Below are 24,931 nucleotides of genomic sequence, written 5' to 3' on the forward strand. Positions count from 1 at the left end.
AAAACCAACATTCAAATATACCCGCGCTTTTCAGTGCCGTGACGTCAGTGGAAGGCAGGCTTGCAGGTCGTGCGTGCAGTCTCAAAATGGATTATGCCGAACATTTGTTTTGTGCTGCTGCGCGAGTGCTGGAGCGCGGCCTTCGAAAGTATTCATTTGAATCAATGGAACTCCTTGTAATCCGTTGGAAACAAAGTCTATCGAGCCCGAAGAGTTAACTCGTGCCTTCCCCTGACGTCGCTCTTTTATTGTTGCCAGTAGAGACTTTCACTTTGAAAAACACGATGATAATCAAAAGTGTAAATTCACTAACTTTGCGAAAACAAAAAAATATTTCGGCCCAATATTTTGGTTACCATTTCAGCAATGTTTGGTGGCGTGTTTAGCAAATGTTACGCAAATCAGGGGCTATGAAGAAAACGCCGGAGTACCCCTTTAAGGCTGGTTCAGACACCTGCAACGAACGTGTTAGCTATGGCTGCGTCCGTTGTGAGCGAAGCGACCGGAACGACCACTTTTCACCGTGTATACTCTTGCAACCATTGCAATAAACGCCGCGACTCTGGTAAGCGTGACGGTCGTCAGTGGTCGTCACACACCAGAAGGAGATGTGCTGCCACTCACTGGCGTAACAGAAAAGGGTCAGAAAGTTATCGATAGCCTCAAGCTTTAATCATTTTTGTTTTTCCAATACAGGACTCGCAGGGCTGAGTGGTTGGAGCAAGAAAAACAAATGAAGGAAGTATGCCGTCCTGGACGATCATGACTTTACCACAACTTTACCGCGGTCACAAATCTACGAATTCTATGATCACAGAAGACGGCGCAATCATAGATGGCGATGTTGCAACGTAGAGGTATGAATTTTATTTCTTGATCACATAGACGTTGCAAGCGTTCAGAATTTACACAACTATCACTTCTTGGATGGTGAAAACGTGTGAAAAGTCGGCCCATTCAGACACATCTTCAAAAACAGTGCGCACCAGTAATACCTTGAACTTGAGCATAGGCGTGGATTACGAAAAATAAGGAATTCGGTGTGATGTTCGAAGGCAAAAATTCTAAGAGAGGGCTACTGTAGTCTCTTCTAGGACGCGCTGGTTTATCATCGCTATGCACGACAATATTAACAGTCGCGGATAACGCTCTAGACGAAACGATGAGTTTCCAACACGCCGACCACGTCGACAATCGCCACTGACGCCATGTTTCCCACCAGATAGCAGGAACCGCGACCGGCATGCAACGCGCGCGGACGAGCTCTCCTCGGTCCATGATTGGATTGTCGCTGAGGTCGCTCCGTTCGTTGCCAAACGTAGCAAAAATTCTCAGCACGGCTCATCTCCTTGTGTTGCGGACTCACTTACACGACACGGCGGTTTGGCGCTTCGTTGCCACGGCAACTCGTCGTTCCAAACGTTTGCATTCGTTCGTAGCCGTAGGGGCCACACTGAACGCAACTGTGTGAGCGGGCCTTGACGTCTCCCGTCGTGGCAGGCGCCAGTGGCATGCTATACATTGGACTCAGTGTTTCTATAACCTGGCAAAAACAAGTAGCTGTAGGTTCTATGAACCAATACAAGCAGTGGAGCGAGACATATAAGGACGCACTCCTGGAGAAAACTCCAGTGTGTGCGTCTCTGTTGTGTGTGTAGGCATTGTAACTGGAGATTAGAAGAAGGGGGGAGAGAGAGGGCCAATTGCGTACGCGCACAAGGCGTATTTGTCATTGGCTCAAGGGAACTCCAGTGAGGCGCAGTCACTTTCCTCTCTTCGCTGCTCCTATTGGCTCCCATGGCAGACATTACAAATAAATCAAGAATACGGAGGAAGGGAAAAAAATCCCCTCTTTGCCCTTTCCCAAATAGTTCCAGCGTCTCTGGTTTGTAGCAGTGTGAAAGGCATGCTAGACTTGACGGTGTGGCACGAAATAGCTGACGCAGAGTATTGAATTGTCTTTGCGCTGCCATCTTCGTCTGCTGGGCTGTGGAATGCGTTCTGAGCATGCGCTGTTGCTCCGCTCTGCGGTATATCAGACGCTGCGCATTAGTCCACAGTTAAGTGACTCAGCATCTTTCGCCCGGGCAATATGCGATGCAAAGGTTTGTAGTATACACCAAGAGTGACGTTTTTCTTGACACCCAGGGGACCCTAAACTCATCAAACTCAAAGTTGGAGCAGAAAGTTCGTAGAGCGCGCCGATCGGACGTCGGCGAAAAAAGTGCGTAGTCACCGCCGTGATAGGCCAGTCGGTGCGCTCCGTCAACTTCAGTCGCAACTTTGTGTTCGACAAGTTTAGAGGCCCAGGAATATTGTAGCATTAGTTCTTTAACTTAATTCTTGAATTAAAAAAAATGATTTAGAGTTAGCCGAAATATAAAAACTGAAACCGGAAATAGCCGAAACGAAACCGTCTTAACAAATATAGAGCAAAAATAAAAATCTTAAGACCAGGTACAAAGGAAAGGGGACAAAAGTGTTGAGTTTGTCCCATTCGTTCCTAGTGTCAAGATGTTTTTTCTCGCTATGATCGTTCTCCAGCTCGCCTACGCAGTAACCATTATTCCAGTATTCATAAATATAACGGTAACCGCAAACGTAACCGAACCGTTGTTATTATCGGTTTGAGTCCCTGATTTGTACCGTTAATGAAGAAATGCCTTACTAGAAATACATAACTGACGTATGCTTATTTATCTTGACATTGCGTGTTGTCAGAAACCACGTTGATATTCGATCGTAGGTTTCAAGGTCGACAAGAACTCACGGATATATTTTTTACCATTTGTTTTGGCTGTCTTCCTTTCCGTCTTGGTTCAATTCGGTGAGAGATTGCCTTCTTTCTTACACAAAAAAATTCATCGCTCTCTCTACCTTAAAGTACATATATTAAAAAAAAAAATCTAAAGAAAAGCAGAGGTAGAAGAATCTGATACGGCCTTCTCGTCTTTCCTAATATTCAATCCAGGACTCCGGAGAACGACTTCATTTTGAGTCGAAAATGATACTTTGCGAAATTAAAAAAAAAAAATAATAATAATAAAAAAGGAAACAAAATCGTTATCAGGATGCCGTCGCAGTCAGTGCATATCTATTTTTACTCCCATAGTCATCTTATTCTGAATGGCTGGTGACCTCCACGTCTGAGCTTTTATTTTCTTTGTAGGGTTTGTGACGGAATTTCAAGTCTATATTGTGTGTGTGTCTGTGTGTGTGTTTGTGCGTGCGTGCCTGCGCGTGCGTGCGTGTGTGGATCTGCGTGCGTGCGTGCTTGCGCGCGCGCGCGCGCGTGTGTGTGCATGTGTGTGTGTGTGTGTGTGTGCTTATGTAATTCTAGGTTTTGCAGGTAATGCTATTTAAAATCTTGAGTAACAGAATGTGCAACCGAAAGTGAAAAATATCGCTTGTTTCCGATCCAGCGCTTTAGCCTTGGAAACTAAGTCGGCAGTTTCGTTTTTCATTGTCACGAGGAGACCCTCCAACCGAATAGTCCTCGGTTCATTGGGTTCAAGTTTTAAAGGCGGACTTAACGAAACACGACCTCATTATAGGCATTTATCTAGGCTGCATAGTATCCATTACCCGCGAAGCTCCTTTCGCACAGTTATGGAGTAATACAAAAAAAAAAGAATAAGAAAAAAAAAAAAAAAACAAGGGCTAAGCATCATCAGCCGGGCGATTTGCGCGAGGGTTCTTTTACTCTTTTTAACGTTCAGCCCTGGGCCCACTCATTTTATGGGATACTTAACAAGACTAACTACTTCCCGGCCGCCCCCCTCCCCGCCCCCTCAAATCCTTGTACACCTCCCAAGCCCTTCGATCAATACCTTTCTTAAATAAACAGAAAGTGGAGTGAAGGTTGAAGAAAAAAAATAAATAAAAAACACAATTTCCTACTTACGCAGAGAAACCAATAAATTCATCACCATTGTGCCCTTTATATACTTTTACTTTTTTTAAATCTTTCACATTTTTACACAATGAAAACCGATATTATACGGAATGTCCGACCTAGACTATGCATTCATGCAATATTCGCACACTCCGCAACCTGAAATAAATATCTCAACTCTTTTTATTTTATGAATAGTGTTGAACTACCCATGTTGGTACACAAGATAAATCCGTTCGATCCTATTTGTTTTTTTTACTCTCTTCCAGCACTTCTAGAGTTCTTGGTGCCATCATCCGTATGGCACGTTCAAATTCTGAAGCATTCTGTTTGTTTATTTTTTGCGCTTGTTTTGTTCCCTTGTACGTTCCCGCGTCGAATACGGCTCTTCTGTCTGGAATTGTATTGAATCAACTAATTCAAGCGTAATTGTTCGCGCACAAAAAATGCAGGAGGAGGCTTAAGATTCGCTTTTAAGAGTGGAACACCGATAGCTAAACATTATAAACTCGCTCGCTACCAAGCCGTCCAAGCGTGTCTGCATGGCCACAATAAAAAAAAAAGTGTCTGTGTGGCCTATAGACCTTTCCAGTGGCAGTCTCAAACGAAGCGAGCGGCCAAAAAATGCTGAGTCACTGAGCTGTGGACGCATGCGCAGCGTCCGATATACCCCAAAGCAGATCAACAGCGCATGCTTTTAAGGCGTTCCACAGCCCAGCAGACAAAGATGGCAGCGCGCAGGAGGCGATTTCTGCAAAGGTCTATACATTGGCTATGTTCCGAATTTTACTCGAGTAACCTGCCTTCTACGTCAGAGGGTAATACCACGTGACATCGCGAGTAAACGATCCGCGACTCGATTTTGGAACGGCCGGGATAATAACCTGGATACTACGCGGATTGGCTTCGTCTTGGGCTACGGCAAAAGGAAAACACAGCAGCGGTGGCAGAAAATAGCAGACGATCCTTCTGATCATCAAGAAAGCACTCGAAGAGACAATAATATTAATGACGACGCGCTTTTTTTTTCGGTGGATCCACCAGCTCCTTTTACTCACCTTCTCTTTTAGCTGTATATTGAGATATAAATTACTTACTCTTTACAGTTAGATATAAAAAAAATGTATTTTTATTAATCAGCGCGATCGCCCTAAATGCATATATTCCACGCATTGCAATTTGCACCGATTATGTTTTGCAGAAATTGATTCCACACGGTGTTGGGGTACAGCGCGAGGGTGCTTTCTCAAATATAATATTAAACTGACGTTCGCTTTGACGCGAATATGATTACAATAAAATCATCGAAGTCTTCACAGCTTTACAAGCGTTATCCTCTCATTACACACACTCTGGAGGAAACAAAAATGCAACTTTGAATAAAGAGCGTGCTGGTAGGGGTAAAGACGTCCTCGTCTTTAGGTCCTTCTCTTATTTATAAAAATACTACCTTATCATTTACTGGGATCAAACATCTTCAGTCTTGAACGCGAGAATACGGCATTCCCTCCAACGCCCAGGACGAGAATGCGGAGAAGCTCCTGTTTACGTTCGCACTCTGATAATAACAAGTATAACTTCCCGGGGACGGTGCACGGTCTGGATGTAATGAAGTCCATTCGTGCGTTGAAAATAGCAAATCGCAATAACCACACATGCTGCACCTATTCTTTGTCATTTCGAAGGTCCGCCACCAAAACGAACGGAGCGAGTGAGCTTTGACCAACGTTACTAAAACACTCAGTTGGGAAACTCCCATAGAGACAGCATTAAAATACACCATCTTCCCGAGGGGAACCATGGGGTGATGCGGAGCATCGTTCCATCACACTTCATTGGAAGAACGGAGTGAAGTGGAGTCAACAGCGGTGAACTGAACGCGCGCAGAAATTGGTTTGCTGTTTATGTTTATACAGCCTTGATGGAGATGCGCCTCAACGGGTAATCGGTCTCTTAGCTGTAGATGAGGAATTTAGCCAGTGCAGTACAACCGCTAACCTGGGATTTTTAGTGTGCATCACACAGTAGTGATTACACGAACGCGTGCCGGTACGAAACTCATCCAGATCGGAACGGGCGGGGGCGGCGGGGACTACACTCCGCGACAACTTTTCTTGGCAATGCAGCGGAAGGTACAGGCCCGCGTCCCTTCTCCCATTTTGAGTGTACGCAGGCTCTCCTCCTCCCCCATTTCCGGGGAGAGGAGGAGAGCCCGCGCAGACTCAAAATGGGAGAGGGGACGCGGGCCTGTACCTTCCACTGCATTGCCAAGAAAAGTTGTCGCGGAGTAGTTCTGCCGCTCGCTTCAAGCGTTTGCGCTCAGCGTCGCGTGTCCTCCGCTGCGCAGCTTTGTGTGCAGTGGACGCTTCCATCAGACTTCATCGGAAGAACGGAGTGAGTCAACAGCGGTGAACTGAACGCGCGCAGCGCGGCCCTACCGCTGCTTACATTCACACTTGAAGGAGAGGAAACTAGAGGAGGAGAGTTGCGCCTGCGCGCGGTGTGAGTAGAAACGGACGCACGCGAAGTGCACGCAGCTGGTAGCTGCCTGCACTTCGCGCAGCTGTTGGAGAGAGAGAGAACGCACGCGCAGCTGTTCGAGAGAGGGACGCAGCTGGTAGCTGCGTGCACTTCGCGCAGCTGTTGGAGAGAGAGAGAACGCACGCGCAGCGAGGAGAGTTGCGCATGCGTAGTGTGAGTGCGGACTACGACGCCGCGGGACATAGACCCGAGCAAGAGATGCTCCGCATCTAAAAGTGGCCCCAAACTGTCTCCGAGCACCGAGCTAATGACGAACACAACGCCACCAGTTCTACCGCAGCGGCCACTCGAGGAACTGCACGCGACTTCTACTCTGGCTTTAAGAACAGATACAGCGGAAGAGGTTACAGGGGTGCCACCCCCGTCTCCCCGGCGGACGTGCCGCGTCAACCTACTGAAGTTAAGATGCACCTAGGTCGGGACGCGCTACCTGAAAGCCCCGCTGAGGCATGGTTGTATAAAAACAATATTAATTGTGCCGCAAAACCCTGCAAACCAAAGATTTTAAAAACGTAACGCGCCCCTCTTTTTGTACTTAACTACAATAAATTTCATCCTAAAAAAGTCTTTTCCGTTTGTTTTTTTCGCAAAAACAGTCTTTCAAAAAGCTCAAGGTGACCACTGTACAGACAAACGATAAAGAGTGGCGCTGTTGTCGCATTTAGCTCGGTCACGGTGGACGCCAGCGGCCCAGGCTTCGATGGCGAGTTTCCCAACTGAGTGTTTAGTAACGTTGGCTTTGACGGCTGTCGGCGCAGAAAGCAGACGAAGAGCAGATCGCGTGACGTATTTACTCGGTTTGATCCGACGTTACCCCCCGATCGAGGAGGGTAGCGCGAGTAATTACTCCGGAGTAAACAAACCGCTTCTGGAACGCGAGTTCCGACGTCATAGAGTAAGCTCCAGAAAGTTTTGGAACGCCACGGTACGAAAACTTTACTCCGAAGTCGGATCGAGTAAATTTTGGAACACAGCCATTGTTTCACGATAAGTGGCGAACTGTGGAGGCTAGGGACCCCGCGACCCACTAAGAGCGTCGGAGCCAGGCACGTGACCTGACGTCACGGGAGCATTTGTGTTACGACGCCAAATGCCAGGCGTGAGGCCCGGAGGAAGCGACTGTCGTCTGCTAGTCAAGAGTCGTCTGCTCCGAAACAAACCAACTTCGGATGAACGTCCAACGTAGCAACATTTCCGTCCGCTAGAATAGCGAGCACTGCGGAGAAAGATCATGAGACAAGCATACATTCAATTGAGCCTAGAATCTATGACGGCTGCTGATGCCAGGGCACAGTGCCATGCTTTGAGCGGAAACGGCCGATTACACGGTTGCGATCGCCGGCGTTCGCAAACGGCCACGGAGCTATAAGAGGAAAACAATCGAGCGGATCAGGATGCGGCGTCACTTGATTGGTTTAAATATAAATGAAACTCATAGATTTCTGATTATTCATTCTTTATTCTTCATATCTTCTCATTAGAGCTGGAATCGGGATATTTCAATTGCTACAAGCCTAGAACTATACTTTGTGTCGCGGAGGGCTCTGTTGCTGTGGCGGTAACGAAGCCCCCGGGGCCTCGACCATGAAGTGTTATCACGTGCCTTGTTCCTGCGCCCTTATTTGGTCGCGGGGGCAGCAGCCTCCAGCGTTCACCAAGTTATCGTGAAACTGAGAATAGTCGGAAGCGTGTCTGGCTTGCAACCAAAGAGTCGTGGATTTGAATCTCACCACCGCCCAAAATTGTTCATACTGCTAAGAATACCAGCTTAAAGCTTGGTATTCTTAGCAATTCATTTTCAGGCAACTCAAGCTATAGAATATGAATTACTTTATAATGTGAAATCATTTGCGACGTACGGCGAGCTTTAATTCGCATTGCATGTCCCGTTTTAATCACTTTCACTCCACGCGTGACGGCACACTTCAGGTGAGCGTTGTGGGTTGTTTGAAATTCCCGCGCGAGGTCATGTGGCATGTGACGTCATGATATCATCGACCAATCATGATGTTCCCGTCAACGCCGACGCCGACACCTACGCTGACGCCGTCGTTCCTGCGACACAAGCACCTCAAAGCTATCGCTTTAAAAATTGTTAGCGTATTACATGATTGATACCTTCAACCTAATTATTACTTCAGATACGAAATGATGGGCAGACTATACATCGTTGCACCTCAGGACCGAGTGCAACGGATGCTACAAGCCACCGGAGCCAACCCAAGACCGTGAAAGTGTTACATGACCTTGGACAGGAGGCGCAGTGACGGGCGGAGTGCGTATCACGTGCTACGTTCACGTAGCTCCATTGGCTGAGATCTGATGTCGGACGTAAGGTGAAAGGGAGTGTAGTGAAGTTCGATACATTGTACAATAGAAGCACGGTGGGGGATTTGATGTTCCTGTGTTATCCTTGATGCTGTGTTATCCAGTTACTCTTGCCGCTTAGCTACATCTGCTTGCGTGTTCCTCAAAGATCTACCGCACTGGGTTCATTATGTTATCCTCCTGATTCACATCATAACCCTGGACTCGCTCATCATCATCATCATCATCATTTATTTTCCTTGAGGGCCCCAGGGGGCATTATACAAGGGAGTGAACACACTAAAAACATCAACAAAAATAGTTAATAAAAAACACGCTGTAATCTATACTTGTATTTCAGAAAGAAAGAGGTTAACGGCTGCAGCAAACTTGTTAGTATCAGTCATGTTTACAATGAGGTCAGGTAATGAGTTCCAATCGTCAATAGCAGATGGTAAAGTCGACATTTTATAGGAGACAGATGACGAAGTAATTGAGCGCAGTTTACATGAGTGGTCAAAACGAGGGATTGACATAATTGACTATTGAAGAGATCGCTATTAGTACTACCCCTAGCATTTTTGTGAAGTGCGTAGCTTTCGACAGTGTATTAATGCCATTTCGTTTTTATAGTTACGGGGCTTGTGGAGAATTATATAAATGAAGTCATTTATATTATCATACTCTAACGCCATAACTTTATCACCATGCCCCATTTCCTCAACTATACTCTAACTTTTTTTTTTAATTTGTTCAAGAGGAGTTGAAAAGTGGACCACTGAGGAGGCGTCAAGTTGCTTGTATGGACAGGGAAAAATAAATCAATGAATGAACGAATGAATGATATATGAATGAACGAATGAATAACCGCAATTATTGAAAAGGTTCGATTTTTTGTATTATTTTTAATAAATAACTTACATTTGCTGAAATTTATTTTTCTATAAAAAAATTGTAAAAGAAAAACAAAAAAAAACTCCTGGTTGCTGTGCTTAGTAATATATCTCTGATTCCTTGGGCTCATGTAAAGCATTTAATTTGTGCGACGTGTGTCTTTTTTTGTTTGGACAAACGCTCAAAAAGGTTTTCCTGGTACATTGGAGCCTGCTACGAATTACAATTTGACGCATCGTTTTGTTTCGCTCTACGTTACAATTGGCATTATGCATCACCCTGACGCATGGAGGTAGAAAGCTTCTGGGGGCTACATGATGCCACCAGAGGTGAAGCCAGATGTGTGGAGGGCAACGCCGGCCCCCAGCAATGACCAAATATGAAGAGACGCCATTGGATGAAAATAAGAGCTAACTCGGCGCTAACCGCTGTTTTGGTCACCCTCGGGGCCTCGGACTTCACCTCTGGTGGTCTTATGTCGCCTCCAGAAGCTTCCTTCCTCCATGCCCTAAGGAATCTGCTGCGTCCGCTTTCCCGCCAAGCACCTGGCAGAGTCATTTGCCGCAATCTACCTAGCGAGCTCAGCGAATGAAGGCAGCTGAAAATATGATTATCCCTTTAAAAAAAAATCTATCTGCGTCGTGGCAGTGAGCGCGACGCCTCTCCCAAGTGCTTTAAAGGAAAGTAGACGCACCGTGCTTCCTTGGGTGTGGACTATAGCCGGCACTGTGAAGTCAGTGACAATACTTATCTATCGCTTTTCGTATATTAAAGAAGAAAAACAAGGGGAAACTTTAATTATTTCTGTGATACTAAAAAAAGTGCTCACTCGTTTATACTGTTGATACGCACTGTGACAGAATCAGGATTTCGTCGTCAACTTCCATGACGTCAAGAAAGATATCTTGACGGCGTATCTAAGAACTGCTTGCCGCGTCCTATTAGGAGCACCTCGGCAGAAGTACATGCGGTTGTCTTATTACCTTAAGGCCTTGAAAATCCTCATAGGCCACGGCGCATAAAAAGTAAAAAAATATATTTGCCAAGACGTCAAGCTCGACACTTCCGAACGAGGCGTTGATGTTTCTGACGTCGGATCGTAGAGAGCAGTATGTCTGCTTTTTCTTTTCATTTCAATACGCTTCAAACTGAAGGACGGTACACATCTTATTTCCTGAAGCTTCCCAAAATATGACATTTCGGGGGACAGTTATGACGACGATGAACGCCTCAAGATAAAGGAACGCCTAATCTCAAGAAAAAAAAAAAAAGAGAAGAAAACCCGCGAATAAAATTGATTTTGAATTCTGCCACCTTATTTATAGAAGCAGTTCTTCCAAGTTATTTTGTTTGTGGTCTTATGTGATTATTCGTAGCTTACCAGATAACTCTAGTGTGTTAAGTGGGACAATGTCGAAAAATAGCAAAATCATGTCGAAACCAGTTGTAGCCTTCAGCGGAGGCAAATGCTCTCAGTTGTGTTTGGAAAATGAGATTGCTGCTAACTTGGAAGTCTTTCTACCAGAGCTGCAAACACGACTTTGCAGTTAGAGCTGAGGTTGTATCACAGTAAACATACAGTTACAGGTTTTCAGAATGATCTATATAAGGATCAACAACTTTCGTGTGGTACGTTTTGTTTTGAGTCTTGCCTGATTTCCACTGTCTTCCAAGCTGCCTTGTGCGTTCGCATGGATTTGATTGGCATCTCGTTCGCTCAAGAGCAGATGCGTATTACACGCAGGACGTGCTGGTGCCGCAGTGCGATGCTCCGGCATTCTGGAAACTATGTTAGTCTTTGCAGCGCCGCGGAAAAACGCAGACGCTGAGTAGAGTGACTCTTACAGTTACTCACAAAATCAAATGCACTTACAGTCTCGATAAGTTCGAAAAACGTGCTCGATATCATTGTTGTGGGCCCTGGGATTGACCATCCGCTGGTCATATTTCAAAGATAAAACATATATACAGGCAGACTTTGGAAGAAGACCGTAACAAGCAACGGATTACTTGTATTCCGTTACTTTTGCTTGTAATTTTTAGTTGCCGCGTTACTTTTTTTCCTGCGGTAATTAGCATTGTAAATTCGTTACAAGATATTGGTAACAGACTATTTTAATTACGCGTTACTTTTTAATAATATTAACATAATACAGAAACTGGAGTAACATGAGCAGGCAATTCAGCAGCATAAATATAGCAAGCTGAACAAAATCGAAACATTCTGAAGAAGAGAAGAACCGAAAAAAAAACACGAATTTTTGAATGTTTGGTGACTCGAACGACTAGAAAATCGTGCGAAGTACATAATAGTAATATGCGAAAAACAAAGATCAAAAACACAACGCGTGCAGCCCATGCATTTATCAGTACCGCATGCCACTATACTTCCATCATGCATAAGCTGACAGTGCGTCAAGGCTACAGGCACGAGACCGCAGCTTTGAGGCGTTGCGCTCACGTCTGAAAGACCCGTTTCAAAAGGGAGCTTTCGTAGATTGGTTCCTTACCTTCGAATCTCCAAGCGGAGGTAGACGCTGCTACTGAGCACGCGCACCGTTGGCTTTGTCAGCAGAATTCCAGAGGTAATTTCCTGTCGCCACACGGTACGAGATGGCGGGTGTGGCTGCAGCTTTTCCTGCCTTGTCAGCTTACAGGTGACAGAAGTGCACCTACATTCTATCTCTTAAAGGGAAAGTAAATTGGTTCTGCATTTGAGGAAAAACACTGAAATCGTCTTCTTATGGCCTCCAGAATCACGAATATCGTAATTATTCTTCAATTTGGTGCACGCAGCTTGCAGAATACCATTTTCAACGTATCGTTGAAGCCTCTCCTCCCCCGAGCATGACGTCATATAATTAGTTTTCGGGATCTCCGCTCTCGCGCTTCTTCAGCGCCTATAAAAGCTATGCACGCGTCCTGCTAATATTTTTTCGAAAGGACAGAAGAAAAAAATTAGACGTTTACAATTTTCTGTAACGCTCACTTAGAGCGCTACTCTTAAGCAGGAGGAGGGGAGGATACATAGGAGAGGGTATGCCCCTGTTCCTTCCCCGCTAAATTTAGCGGGGAAATTTTTCCGCTAAATATTTCGAAGTCGTTTCGCTAAATTTAGCATGAAAATTTCCCCCTCGTGACGTCACACATGACGTTACCAGAATAAATTTAGCGAAAATATTTTTTCGCCAAATTTAGCGAAAACGTTTCCCGCTAAATTTAACGGGAATATTGGCAATGTTAGACGCGTGTGACGTCACACGTGACGTCCTACGTCACGTGTTTTCTACATTAACGTCACACATGATGTCACGAGGGTAACCCTCACGAGGATTACGAGGGGTACCCTCACGAGGGTCACGAGGGTTACCCTGATGAGGGTTACGAGGGTTACCCTCACAAAGGTTGAGCGTAGCCCTCGTGAGGGTAACCCTGGTGACCCTCTTGAGGGTAGATTATTCTCAAACTTTGTGAGGGTAACCCTCGTTAAAGTCCCTGGATCCTCGCAAAGTTGCGCCATTGCCTTCCCTACCAGCTAGCCGGACACAAACAGACACTAACATACAGACGACCTAAACTTCGCAAGGCGATTGGCTTATCTGTCGTACGTTGCCATGGAAATTGCCATCTTGGTCCATTCAGATCCACGAAGCTTCCAGAGGTTCCTTCTAAACCAGTCGCGCCGAGTTCACCATGGAGGATCTTCGTACTGGAAGCGTTCCTCGCCAATATAAGCGTCTTTGGCACTGCGTATATGCAATCAACTTATCAATCATGCCCCTCTCCACGGATCTCTTACAATTATGTTGTTGTTTTTGCGTATTTTAAAATAGTAAACTTATTTTTCAGTGCCTCCAAGCACCGACACAGCGTGTGGGGGTGGTACGAAGATGTACGCTTGTTTCGCCGGTGTGTGACTGTGGATAGCAAAATCGCGGAATACAAGAAACGTCTTCATAAAGCTACCAGTCACCAGCGAATTTCGATCGGCTCACCAAGAACCAAGGTCATGGAGAAATTGCTTATTTCACGTACCAAGATGGCGACCATACGGGGAGCTTGGCGCTACTTTCCCAGGATCCAGTGACTTTAACCCTCGTAACCCTCGTGAGGGTAACCCTCGTGACCCTTGTGAGGGTACCCCTCGTGACCCTCGTGATGGTACCCCTCGTAACCCTCGTGAGGGTAACCCTCATGACGCCACGTGAGGGTAACCCAGCTGCTGTCACTGCGGGGAAATAGACTAAGGAAGCTTGCAATTGGACGCGCTGCCCACACGAGCGACACGCGCTTGGCGGTCCAGAGGTCCTAGATAACGTATAACGACTGGTTGGAGGTTTTTCCTGTTTTCTCGCGTTTAATTTCTTCTGCAGGGAACACAAAGTGATATTCATATTCACGGGATAAAATACTCTACAATTCTTCTGTTATGGCCCCTGCAAACAGGATACTTCGAAAATCGCGAGGCGACCCGACTCTGGCATAAATCGTGCGGCGCTCCGCTTCCGTCTGTTTTTATTGCAGGGGATAGAGTTCCCTCCGGTCAAATTTCGCCCGTGCCCTCCACGGGGGCCTGGAGCATTCTCATCACGTGAGTCCGGACAACCACCCACACGCTCTGTTGGCTGTCGGTCAATCGCCCAAGGCCTCCGCTGCTCTTCAGGTTCCGAAAACGGGAAAGGGAAGGGCTGGTGCTCGAAATCTTACCCAAATAGATCCGACCTACTCCTCTGGAACGCGTCACTTGATAACACAGATTGAGCGACGCTGGACGCGGGTAGGTTTTCGAACGCAAAGGTACAAAACCCTTACCCTGGAGTAAGATTGAGTACGTTTTGGAACACGGCCCAGGATACGAAGGCCCGGCAGAGCGGATGGACAGCATTAGCAGGTGTCGTGTGACGTCAAGTCTGACGAGCACCGAGGTCACCTTAAAAGCGGAGGAAGCGACGAGGAAAATCGTGATGTCTGCTTGGTGGTGTTCAGACATGGGACTGCCGGACTGCCGGACGCTTCAACCTCCACGATTTTGACGGAGTCGTGTCGTCTCCCCATTTATGAAGTGTCCTGTTGAGACAGACCTGACCTCGTCTTTCTTCTTTTTTTTTTTTTTTTAAGAACCGCTTAAGCATTCCTTTATATACAATACTTTATGTTTACAAAGGCTACCATAGTGTGGGCGTATGAGAAATGAAAGTACTGTTGCACAACATTTTTGAAAACATCAAAGTTACTTCTATTGTTTTATTGATAAGTGTACGGGAAAAGTAACGTAATTTGAAACTGCAATCTATTACATTTGAGTCTCGCTAATTTGTAATTGCAATCCATCATACATTCTTCAAATAACGCGCACAAGTCTGTATGCAAGTTTTTTTTTTTTTAAAGTTTATGAGATTTCTTTAAAAAAAAAAGCCATGAAAGCTACACTAATGCGGTTTTCGCAGTTGCGTTACACGGCCAGTGGGACATAGTATAAGAGGCTAATCGTAATAGCTAATTAACTAAATAATGTTAATTAACGTCTTAAATATTGAAAATTAAGATATGATTTTAATTTGAATCTCAAAGAGAGTCATCGAAAACAACTAAATGAGTCAATATTAGAAAGACTTGGAACTCGTGAGAAGCACGGTGAAGGCGCTAAAGTGACCACTGGTGCAGCAGAAGCAAGCCTATCTCTTACACGAGCGGCAAGTTAAACGCACTACTACGATTCCCACGAGCTCACTCTTTCTAAATTACTGATTTAGTGGTTTTCGACGACGCCCAGCAAGGCTCTACTCGGAACCACATCTCTATTCTCACCAATTAAAGAGTTATTTAACAAAAGCTAGTCAATGATACGATTTATCGAGACGATTAACCTCCTATACTATGTCTCCCTGGCCGCGTAACTTACCTGCACAAACCGTATTAGTGTAGCTTTCGCGGCATTCTTGAAACAAATGTCTAAAGCTGAAAAAGAAACACCCTGTAAATCGTATAAATCTGCCGCGCTCACGCGGGCGCGGCCAGGAGAACTTTTTTTTATTTTTCGTTCCTTTTAAATTATTTTCTTAGCTCAAAATTTGTGTATCGTAAATATCTCCGAAATCGGAACGCTGGATATATATTATATTGGTTCATTTCTGTTTTGTTCGGCAAGCTGCATAAAGGATATACTATATGGGTAGCGATAGGAACGCAGCTGTTCGTGCCATATTCTCGCCCGGTTTCGAAACCTGTATGAAATGAATTCACGTGACCAGACACTAGAAACTGTTGCAGTTAATATATGTCTTTCGCTGACAGCTTAAGGTACGCTGGGCGCAGTGGTGGGTCCTCGGCATCTCATTATCGGTCCGCAGCCAATGAGGTTGCTGCATCAGCCGGTGAAAAATCCCCAAGAGCCAATCACAAAGCAGCATGGGCTGACATATTAAGCTACGCCATGTTTTTTTTTTTATGTCAGTGATTATGAAAGCATACCGGGTGTTACACCAAACAACGACCAATTCTACTCCTGTAAAAATCAACTAAATAATAAAAAAAAAAAAACTTGGCGCATTATTATTTAGTACTGAAGGTTTAACTTAGTGAGGTGAATAGCGCTTCGGGGGATAATTAGGACTTTGATTCGATTTGAACGATCAACTTCTTGATTAGTACAAATTAACATGTTGTATTTAGAAGCTTGCTCAGCGTCATCGAAAAAAAATGAAACAAAGTTTGTAGATTTGAGAAAGACTCAGAGGCCGTGGAAGCTTTGTGGTGTGTAAAAATGGTAACCGATAATGCGTATCATAAAAAACGAACGACCCCGTGGGAGCGTCGAGGTTGGATGTACTTTCGGGGCCTCGAAAAACGCAGCAGAAGTTCCAGATCTTTTTTTTTCTTTTTTTTTTTTTTTAATGACTGATTTTGCTGTTTTTGAAGATGCCGGTCGAGCTTTCTGTTGGATTTGTTTAGTTGGCGGACTCCCTGGCGGATCCCAGGCATCAGGCCAACCAGGTTGCCCGACGCCCGAACTAGACAGCTGTCCTTTGAACGCGTACCGATAGTGCCATGCCACGAGCTCCTCGTGCTCACCGCCTTCATAAGGAAGAACAGAGTCGACGCTCATACTCACGCCGGTTGGCCGCAAAGTCGTAAACGTCGCATGGCTCATATATGTTGTCTATGTCCAAATAAATGCCGTTAACTGTTCTCCAAACCGTTGGCTCCGGGTTATTCGTCGGACTCAGATATGCAGCGAGGCATACCGATCACAATATTTACTACTACAAAAGATAAATATTAGAAAAAAATTGGAAAAACAATTGTCCCCAACGCAACGAACCTCAAGAAACAGATTTTTTGACAGCTTTCTTGCCTCTGCCCGATGTCTAGTCTTCATGCAAATATTTCGGTCGATGTTCGGTAAAACACTCAATTTTTAAAAGGGGAGCACTTAATGGTGTGGAAAATCCTTTCATTCACTTATCACTCGGAAAGGTAACTATGCATGTTTGTCTAAAAACAATAGTGTTCGACTGGTTAGCCAGGCAGTTGGATGTATAAAAAAAAATGCAAGAGCAATCTAAAGAACATCCTCTGCTCATATTGCTTCTCTTCTAATTTAATTAGGAGCTTGTTCATCATGCGTACCTGATCGTAACTAATAGCTACATAGTGAATGCGTAGTGCTTGATTTTGTGTCAAACTGACAGCAATCATGCACGTATTCAAGATGTTTATATAGGGGGCGCGAACCCTATGTACACTGCGATCATGTTAAAAAATAAATATGTAATGCAGCCCATACTCTAACTAATGTCTTAAAACCGTTATAATTTTATTTCGTGCTCCACATCTTTTACCTTATTGAAGAATGTTTGAGGGACAGTATGGCGAACCACACGCAAAAACACGGGACGAAAACACACGTCAAAACAAAATAAATATTCATAGAAAGTTGACAGACAGATAACTTCCGTTTCATTTTATTGTAAAAAGAAACCTTAAATACTACAGACATTTCAAACAGCTGCTTGTCGTCATTTCACAAATAGGCAAATGACGATGCTATTAACAAAAATATACAGTCGTGTATAAAATGCTGCTTTGTTGGTGATCAGCAGAAAAGTTTTCAAATGTAAAGCCTGGCTTTTTTAGCTTGTTCACTTCAGTGAAACCGACCCTTCTGTATTTCAGAAATACAATGTTCGGAATAAATAACTGAGGCTCAAATGATCCATTCAATCCCCCAGCCAAGGCTTCATACCAGCTTACCAAAACGTGGACTTTCTGCAGTTAACAGCTCCGAATACGTCGTCAATTAAACAAAACACTTTTGTATTTTTTTTACAGAAATAGGCATATCACTAGCAGTCAGGCCCATTCGATTCTGGTTCCTTTGGTCTGAAGTACGAAACACTGAACGATAGTCCAAGACCGCTAGCCTGTCATGGCTCTGACTAACTCGTATTTCATTAACCTTAGCCAGCAGTGTTTCTGACCCTCACGGGTTGGTTATGAAACTCGTGGAATGCCTCGTGCGAGGGAAATCGGATTGGCCTCTTTGTGCCAGCGTCACCCGGTCCGCCGCCGGTTCCGCCACTTCCCGGTCTCGGAGCAGGAGCACCTGGTCGGGCCGTGGTCTGGCCTTCAGGAAATATTGTTCCGCCTGGGCCGGGACGTGGACCAGGGCCTGGGCCGGGCCGAGGGCCTGGGCCGGGCCGAGGGACGGGAACCGGGCCGGGGGCCGGGCCTGGGCGTGGTCCGGTAGTCGGGCCGGGCCGAGGGCCGGGAGTCGGGCCGGGCCGAGGGCCGGGAGTCGGGCCGGGACCAGGTCGCGGGCCAGGACCAGGCCGGGGCCCTGGGGTTGGTCTGGGCCTCGGTCTCGGACGCTTCGAACCGTAACCTGGAGCTTCGGGTGGCGAGGGCTCTCCCGGCTCTCCAAATATGGCCGTACCGGTTGGTCTTCTTGGTGGAACTTGAGGTTTCACTCCAGTTGGAGGTTGGGGTCTCGGCGATGGTTGTGGTTGAGGACGAGGCTGTGGCGGTGGTTGAGGGCTTGGCAGGGGTGGTGGTGGTGGTCTTGGTTGTGCTGGAGTTGGCCTTGGTACCGGAGATGGCGGCTGTGGTCTTGGAGAAGGTTGAGGCCTTGGTTGTGGTTGAGGCCTTGGCGGTTGGGGCGGTAGCGGCCGTGGTTGTGGCTGAGGCCTTGGTTGAGGCTGAGGCCTTGGCTGCGGCTGAGGCCTTGGCTGCGGCTGAGGCCTCGGCTGCGGCTGAGGCCTTGGTGGTGGCCTAGGCCTTGGCCTTCCTTGGCCATATCCCGGCGCCTCAGGGAACGGCTGGGGAGCTGGCTCAGGCAACTCTGGTCTCGTCGGTTCGGGCACATTAGGAAGTGGTGGGGGGACAGGGGGTAGAGGACCTGGAATGAAGGGCCTGCCGCCGCCGCCGGGTGTTGGTTTTGGCTTTGTAGGCCTCTTTCCTCCATAACCGGGGGCGTCTGGGAATCCTGATGGTGGTGCAGGGGCGGGCTGAGGAACCGGAGCCGGTCGTGCTGGTGGTGGTGGTAGAGGTACCGGTTGTGGTCTTGGACCTGGGGCAGGCGGGGGTGGCCTGGGCGAAGTGGGCGGACCTCCACCAAATCCAGGACGTGGGGGTGGTATGCCCTGTGGGGACACCGGCCTTTGTGGCCTGTAAGGAGGTGGGGTAACTAAAGCACCGCCTGGGGGTGAGGGAGCCGGAGGTCGGGGTCTTGGAGGCGCGGGTGGTGGGAAGGACTGAGTTGGGAATGGAGGGCGAGGAGTAATGGTGGAAGGTCCCGGAGGTATGAACGGCCTCGGAGGCGTCTGAGGAGCAGGGGGTGCTGGACGAGGTCCGGGACGAGGACCAGGGGGCGAAGGAGGTCTTGGAATTCTTTGGGGTCCAGGTATTGGTCGAGGCCTCTGCGGTGTAGGCGGAGGCGGCAAAGGCACTGTAGGCCGCGGAGTGCGTGGTGGGCCACTCGGTCGTGGGGGACCACTTGGTGGGAATGGGAACGACGGTCGCGGAGGCGGTGGTCCCGTCTGAGGTCTTGGCGGAGGAGGAGGGCTTGGGAAACGTGAGGGACCTGACGGAACTTGAGGGCGAGGAGCCGGTGGTCCTGTTTGAGGTCTTGGTGGAGGAGGAGGGAATGGGAAAGGCGAGGGGGTCGGACCTGGTCTTGGGCCGGGCTGTGGTGGACGCTGCGGAGGTGGAGGAAGTGGCCTAGGCGGGCTTGGTGGTCGAGGCGGGCTTGTTTGAGGTTGTGGCCGAGCTGGCGGTGGTGCAAGTGGTCGTGGTAGAGGTGGGGGAGGACCTCTTGGCGGGCCTGGGGACACTCCTTCTGAAAAAAGTGCTCCACCTGATGGACGCGATGGTTTCGGACGTGGCCTTTTCGGTTTCGATGGATATCCGGGCGTGTCAGGAAATTCGGGAAAATCGGGGGCTGGACCTTGCGGTGGTCGAGGCGGAGGTGGTGGAGACGGAACGCGTGCCGGCCCAGTTGGAATTTGTGGCCGTGGGGGAGCAGGTCCGGGTCCCGGGCGAGGTACTGGCGGTGAAGGAGGGAAAACAGGTGTTGGAGGAGGACTTGGTCTAGGAGGCTGTCTGGTTGGAGGTAGACTTGGTTGTGACACTCTTGGCGGTGGTGGTGGGGAAGGTACTCGTTGAGGGCCAGGTAGCGGTGGCCCAGGGACAAAAGGTGTCGGCGGTCTTCCTTGTGGAAACACTGCTTGACCAGCAACAGGGGGTGATGGCCTAGGCCGAGGACGTTTTGGCTTTGCTTGGTACGTTGGGGCTTCCGGATAGAGAGCAACGCCTGGCGGTGGCCTTGGCCTTTGGGGAGGTGAAGGAGCTGGTGGAGATGGCGGTAACGGAATGCGTTGTGGCGGGGGTCCCGGCGCTGGGCCCGGCCTGGGAGGAGGTCCTGGTGACGGCAGAGGTCTGGAAGGGGTGGGCCCTGGAAATCTTGGTGGCGGAGGTGGAGACGGAAATCTTGACGGGCCCGGAGGTGGTGGTCCCGAAGGCCGGGGGGGACCGGGAGAGGGTCCCGGTGGAAACACCGCACCGCCTCCAGATGGAGGTGACGGTCTTGGCCCTGAAGGTCTTGAGCCGGGGTATGGCCGAGGAGAGCTGCCCGGTTTAGGTGGCTGGATGAGGAACTCGTGGAATTTGTGGTGTGGGATGTCAGACGGCTTTCTTCCAGGAGTTGGGCGTGGTGGAGCAGGTCCTGGAGCTGGCTGTGGGCCACGTGAAGGGGGAGGTCCAGGTACGCGTGACGGTCCCGTTGGAGACGGTGGGCGGGGGGGTGCAGGACCAGGTATTGGCTGAGGGAATCCAGGAAAGCTTGTTGGGGGCAGAGGACGTGATGGTCTGGCTGTCCCTGTGCCAGGGAATGGTGGAGGGCGTGGACCCGGTGGTGGTGATGGTCGGGGAGGAGCAGGACCTGGTCCGAATGATGGAGGTCTTGGTGTCGGGGATGGACCTGGTACATATGATGGCGGTTTCCGAGGCGGAGATGGGGCTGGTCCGAACGATGGTGGTCTCGGAGGCGGGGATGGACCGGGTCCGAATGACGGCGGTTTCGGAAGCGGAGATGGACCGGGCCCAAACGAAGGTGGTCTTGGAGGAGGGGATGGACCAGGTCCGAATGATGGCGGTCTCGGAGGCGGAGCTGGACCGGGTCCAAATGGTGGGGGTCTTGGAGGTGGAGCTGGGCCGGGTCCGAAGGATGGCGGTCTTGGAGGCGGAGCTGGTCCGGGTCCAAATGATGGGGGTCTTGAAGGTGGGACTGGTCGAGGTGGAGTTGGGCCGGGTCCAAAGGAGGGAGGGCGCGGAGGTGATGGAGCAGGTCCGAATGATGGGGGCCTTGGAGATGGAACTGGTCGAGGTGGGGACGGACCTGGTCCAAAAGATGGTGGCGTGGGAGGTGGGGACGGACCGGGCACATATGCTGGTGGTTTTCGGGGAGGAGATGGCACCGGTCCAGGTGATGGTGGTCTTGGAGGCGGGGATGGACCGGGTCCGAATGATGGGGTCCTTAGAGGCGGAGCTGGACCTGGTCCGAATGATGGGGGCCTTGGACCCGGGGCTGGACCAGGTCCAAATGATGGTGGTCTCGGGGGCGGAGATGGGCCGGGTCCGAATGATGGAGGCCTTGGTGGCGGAACAGGTCGTGGTGGGGATGGACCGGGTCCAAACGAGGGAGGTCGTGGAGGCGATGGACCAGGTCCGAATGATGGGGGCCTTGGAGGTGGAACTGGTCGAGGTGGGGAAGGACCTGGTCCAAAAGATGGTGGCGTGGGAGGTGGGGACGGACCAGGCACATATGCTGGGGGTTTCCGTGGAGGAGATGGCCCGGGTGCAGGTGATGGTGGTCTTGGAGGCGGGGATGGACCGGGTCCGAATGAGGGGGGCCTTGGAGGCGGAGCTGGACCTGGTCCGAATGATGGGGGCCTTGGAAGCGGGGATGGTCCAGGTCCAAATGATGGTGGTCTTGGGGGCGGAGATGGACCGGGTCCGAATGATGGGGGTCTTGGAGGCGGAACTGGTCGAGGTGGGGATGGACCGGGTCCAAACGAGGGAGGTCGCGGAGGCGATGGAGCAGGTCCGAATGATGGGGGACTTGGAGGTGGAACTGGTCGAGGTGGGGATGGACCTGGTCCAAAAGATGGTGGCGTGGGAGGTGGGGACGGACCGGGCACATATGCTGGGGGTTTTCGTGGAGGCCCGGGTCCAGGTGATGGCGGTCTTGGAGGCGGGGATGGACCGGGTCCGAATGATGGCGGTCTCGGAGGTGGAGCTGGACCGGGTCCAAATGAGGGAGGTCTTGGAGGCGGGACTGGTCGAGGCGGGGGTGGACCAGGTCCAAACGATGGAGGTCGCGGCGGTGGGGCTGGCCCGGGTGCAAATGTTGGGGGTCTCGAAGGTGGAGCTGGACCGAGTCCAAATGATGGAGGTCTTGGAGGCGGGGCTGGTCGTGGTGGGGGTGGACCGGGTCCAAACGATGGGGGTCTTGGTGGAGGCAATGGGCGGGGTGGGGCTGGACCAGGTCCAAAAGTGGGAGGTCTTGGCGGCGGTGGTGGTCGTGGTGGGGCTGGACCCGGTCTAAACGATGGAGGTCTTGGCAGAGGTGGTTGAGGTCGGGGCCGCTTTGGAGGTGACGGGAGTCCAGGTTCCGAAAATATCGCACTTCCGCTTGGCGGCGGTCGCTTCCTTGAGGGCTTGGCTGGGTACCCCGGAGTGTCAGGGAATTCGTCCCCTCCGTCGAATTGGCTAGGGGGTGGTCGAGCAGGGCCAGGTCCTGGTGTTGGAGGTCTTGGTCGTGGGGATGGACGAGGTGGTGGCTGTGGGCTCGGTATTTGGGGTCGTGAAGGTGGAGGAGGACTTGGAAACTGTGGCCTCGGGACTGGACCAGGGGGTGGTGGTCCAGGAAATCTGGGTGGACTCGGTATCTGAGGTCGGGGCGCCGGAGGTGGACTTGGGACAAATGGTCTAGGGGGGGCAGGACTGGGACCAGGTCTGGGGAACTGGGTTGGAGGCCCGGGAGGAGGCCGCGGTCCTGGAACAATTTGGGGGGGTCTCGGCACTTGCGGTGGTGATGGGAATCTTTGCGGTCCCGGTCCTGGAAACACAGCTGCTCCTGCGGCCGGCGGTTGAGGTTTAGGACGGGGCCTCTTGGGTTTTGTGCCATATCCGGGTGTGTCTGAAAAAATGGCCGATCCAAAACCAGGTTTTACCGGCTGAGAATGAAATTCGTGGAATTTGTGATGGGGAATATCATGCACAGAAGGTTTCTGTCCACTTGGAGGACGTGGAGGAGTTGAAGGAAAGGAACCCGGTGGGGGTTGCCTGGGTGGAGGTGGTGGGGCAGGAAGGCGTGGAGGTGGTTGTGACGGTGGGAATGACGGGGGTTGAGGCCTTGGTTGGAAAGGTTGAGGTGGTGGTCGAGGAAGGGAAGGTCCAGGGCCGGGTTGAAAGGGTTTCGGAATACCTGTTTGTGGTTTGTCTGGAAACCGTCCTTCTGGATAGAGCGCCACTCCCTGGGGTGGTCTTGGAGGTGAAGGTGGTCTTGAAGGAGGGGGTTGTCTAAGAGGGGGTGGTTGTCTCGGTGGAGGTGGTTGCCGAGGTGGTGGTAATCCTGGAGAAGGCCTTGGTGGTGGAGGTGGTCCAGGTGGAAATCTTGATGGAGGTTGTTGAGGCGGACTGGGCCTTGGACTGGGTTGATAGCCGAATGAAACTCCCGGTCCTGGAGGTCCTGGTCTTTGCGGTGGCGGCCCTGGAACTGGCTTCGCGCCTCCGGTTTGCACGTTGAATCCTATGAATCCTTGTCCTGACGGAGGTCTTGGGAACGATCCGGGTGGGGGACTGAGAGGGCGCGTGAAACCTGGACCAGGTCCTGCTGGTACTTGCGGTCGTGGTGGAGGAGATGGAAACTGCGGACCGGGTCTTGCGGGTGGCGCCGGAATGAGGACTCCGACAAGGGGAGGTCTTGGCGCTGGTGCTGGAGGGCGCGGCCTTGGCGGTTGTCGTGGAGGTGGCAGGTCGATTGTGTTAACAGGGTAACCGCTAAAGGCTGGGGGCCTTTGTGGAAGATCAGGTGGTTCGTACTCCATCACTGGAACCAGAATATCGGGCTCGAGAACATTGCTTGGCGGTTGGAAAGGCCCTTCTGGCCTGCCATAGCCCCCCGTTCCTCTAGATGGCTGCGATGGCTTTTGGGGCTTCGTGGGGGGCTCGAAAGGTTCACCGAAAATAGCCGTTCCAGGGGGCCTCCTCGGAGGTGTGGGACCAGTTGTTAAGCTAGGTGGGAACGCCGTTTGTTGTGGAGGCCTTGGAGTTGGCTGAGAAGGTCTTTGCTGAGGTGGCCTCGATGGTCCGGGCTGGGAGGGACCTGTTGGCGGTCTTCCTTGCTGAAACGGCCTCACTGGCTGATTGTGAAATTCGTGGAAAGCCTTGTGAGACGGGAACGCCTTCCCCGCGCTATTGGTTTGGGCAGCTCCTTCCAGGTCACCGTAGAGACTTTCAACGAAGCGTGCCAATCGGACTGATACATCTTCTTGTTCTCTTGGGTCACTCTCATGCTGTGGCCTTGCCCGAACGAACGTCACTGAACACAGCAACAGGGCCACCAGCGTGGCATGAGGTATCTGCACACAAAAAGCAGACACAAGAAGTCAATGTTTAGTCCCCTTCAAGTGTTAGGCAATGAGCAAGAGTTTTTGTTTTGGAAATGCTTGGACGTTTGATTCTTTAGCCCCATGTTCCAGGGAATAAAAAACAGCCCTCGGATCGTCAAAAACA

General features: G+C 49.9%; 1 protein-coding gene across 1 annotated transcript in view; it reads left to right on the forward strand.

The window, feature by feature from the left end:
- Positions 1-22,739, forward strand: part of LOC120841309 (PE-PGRS family protein PE_PGRS30-like) — a 45,768-nt gene extending 23,029 nt beyond the window's left edge. Inside the window, exons 2-4 of the mRNA XM_042292559.1 lie at positions 19,470-19,538; positions 21,021-21,345; positions 21,452-22,739. Coding sequence (XP_042148493.1) covers positions 19,470-19,538; positions 21,021-21,345; positions 21,452-22,739 — 1,682 coding nt within the window. The remainder of the gene's footprint in view (positions 1-19,469; positions 19,539-21,020; positions 21,346-21,451) is intronic.
- The last annotated feature ends 2,192 nt before the right edge of the window (positions 22,740-24,931 follow it).

This window comes from Ixodes scapularis, unplaced genomic scaffold (assembly GCF_016920785.2).
Source record: "Ixodes scapularis isolate PalLabHiFi unplaced genomic scaffold, ASM1692078v2 PGA_scaffold3__209_contigs__length_174095766, whole genome shotgun sequence".
Classification (NCBI taxonomy): domain Eukaryota; kingdom Metazoa; phylum Arthropoda; class Arachnida; order Ixodida; family Ixodidae; genus Ixodes; species Ixodes scapularis.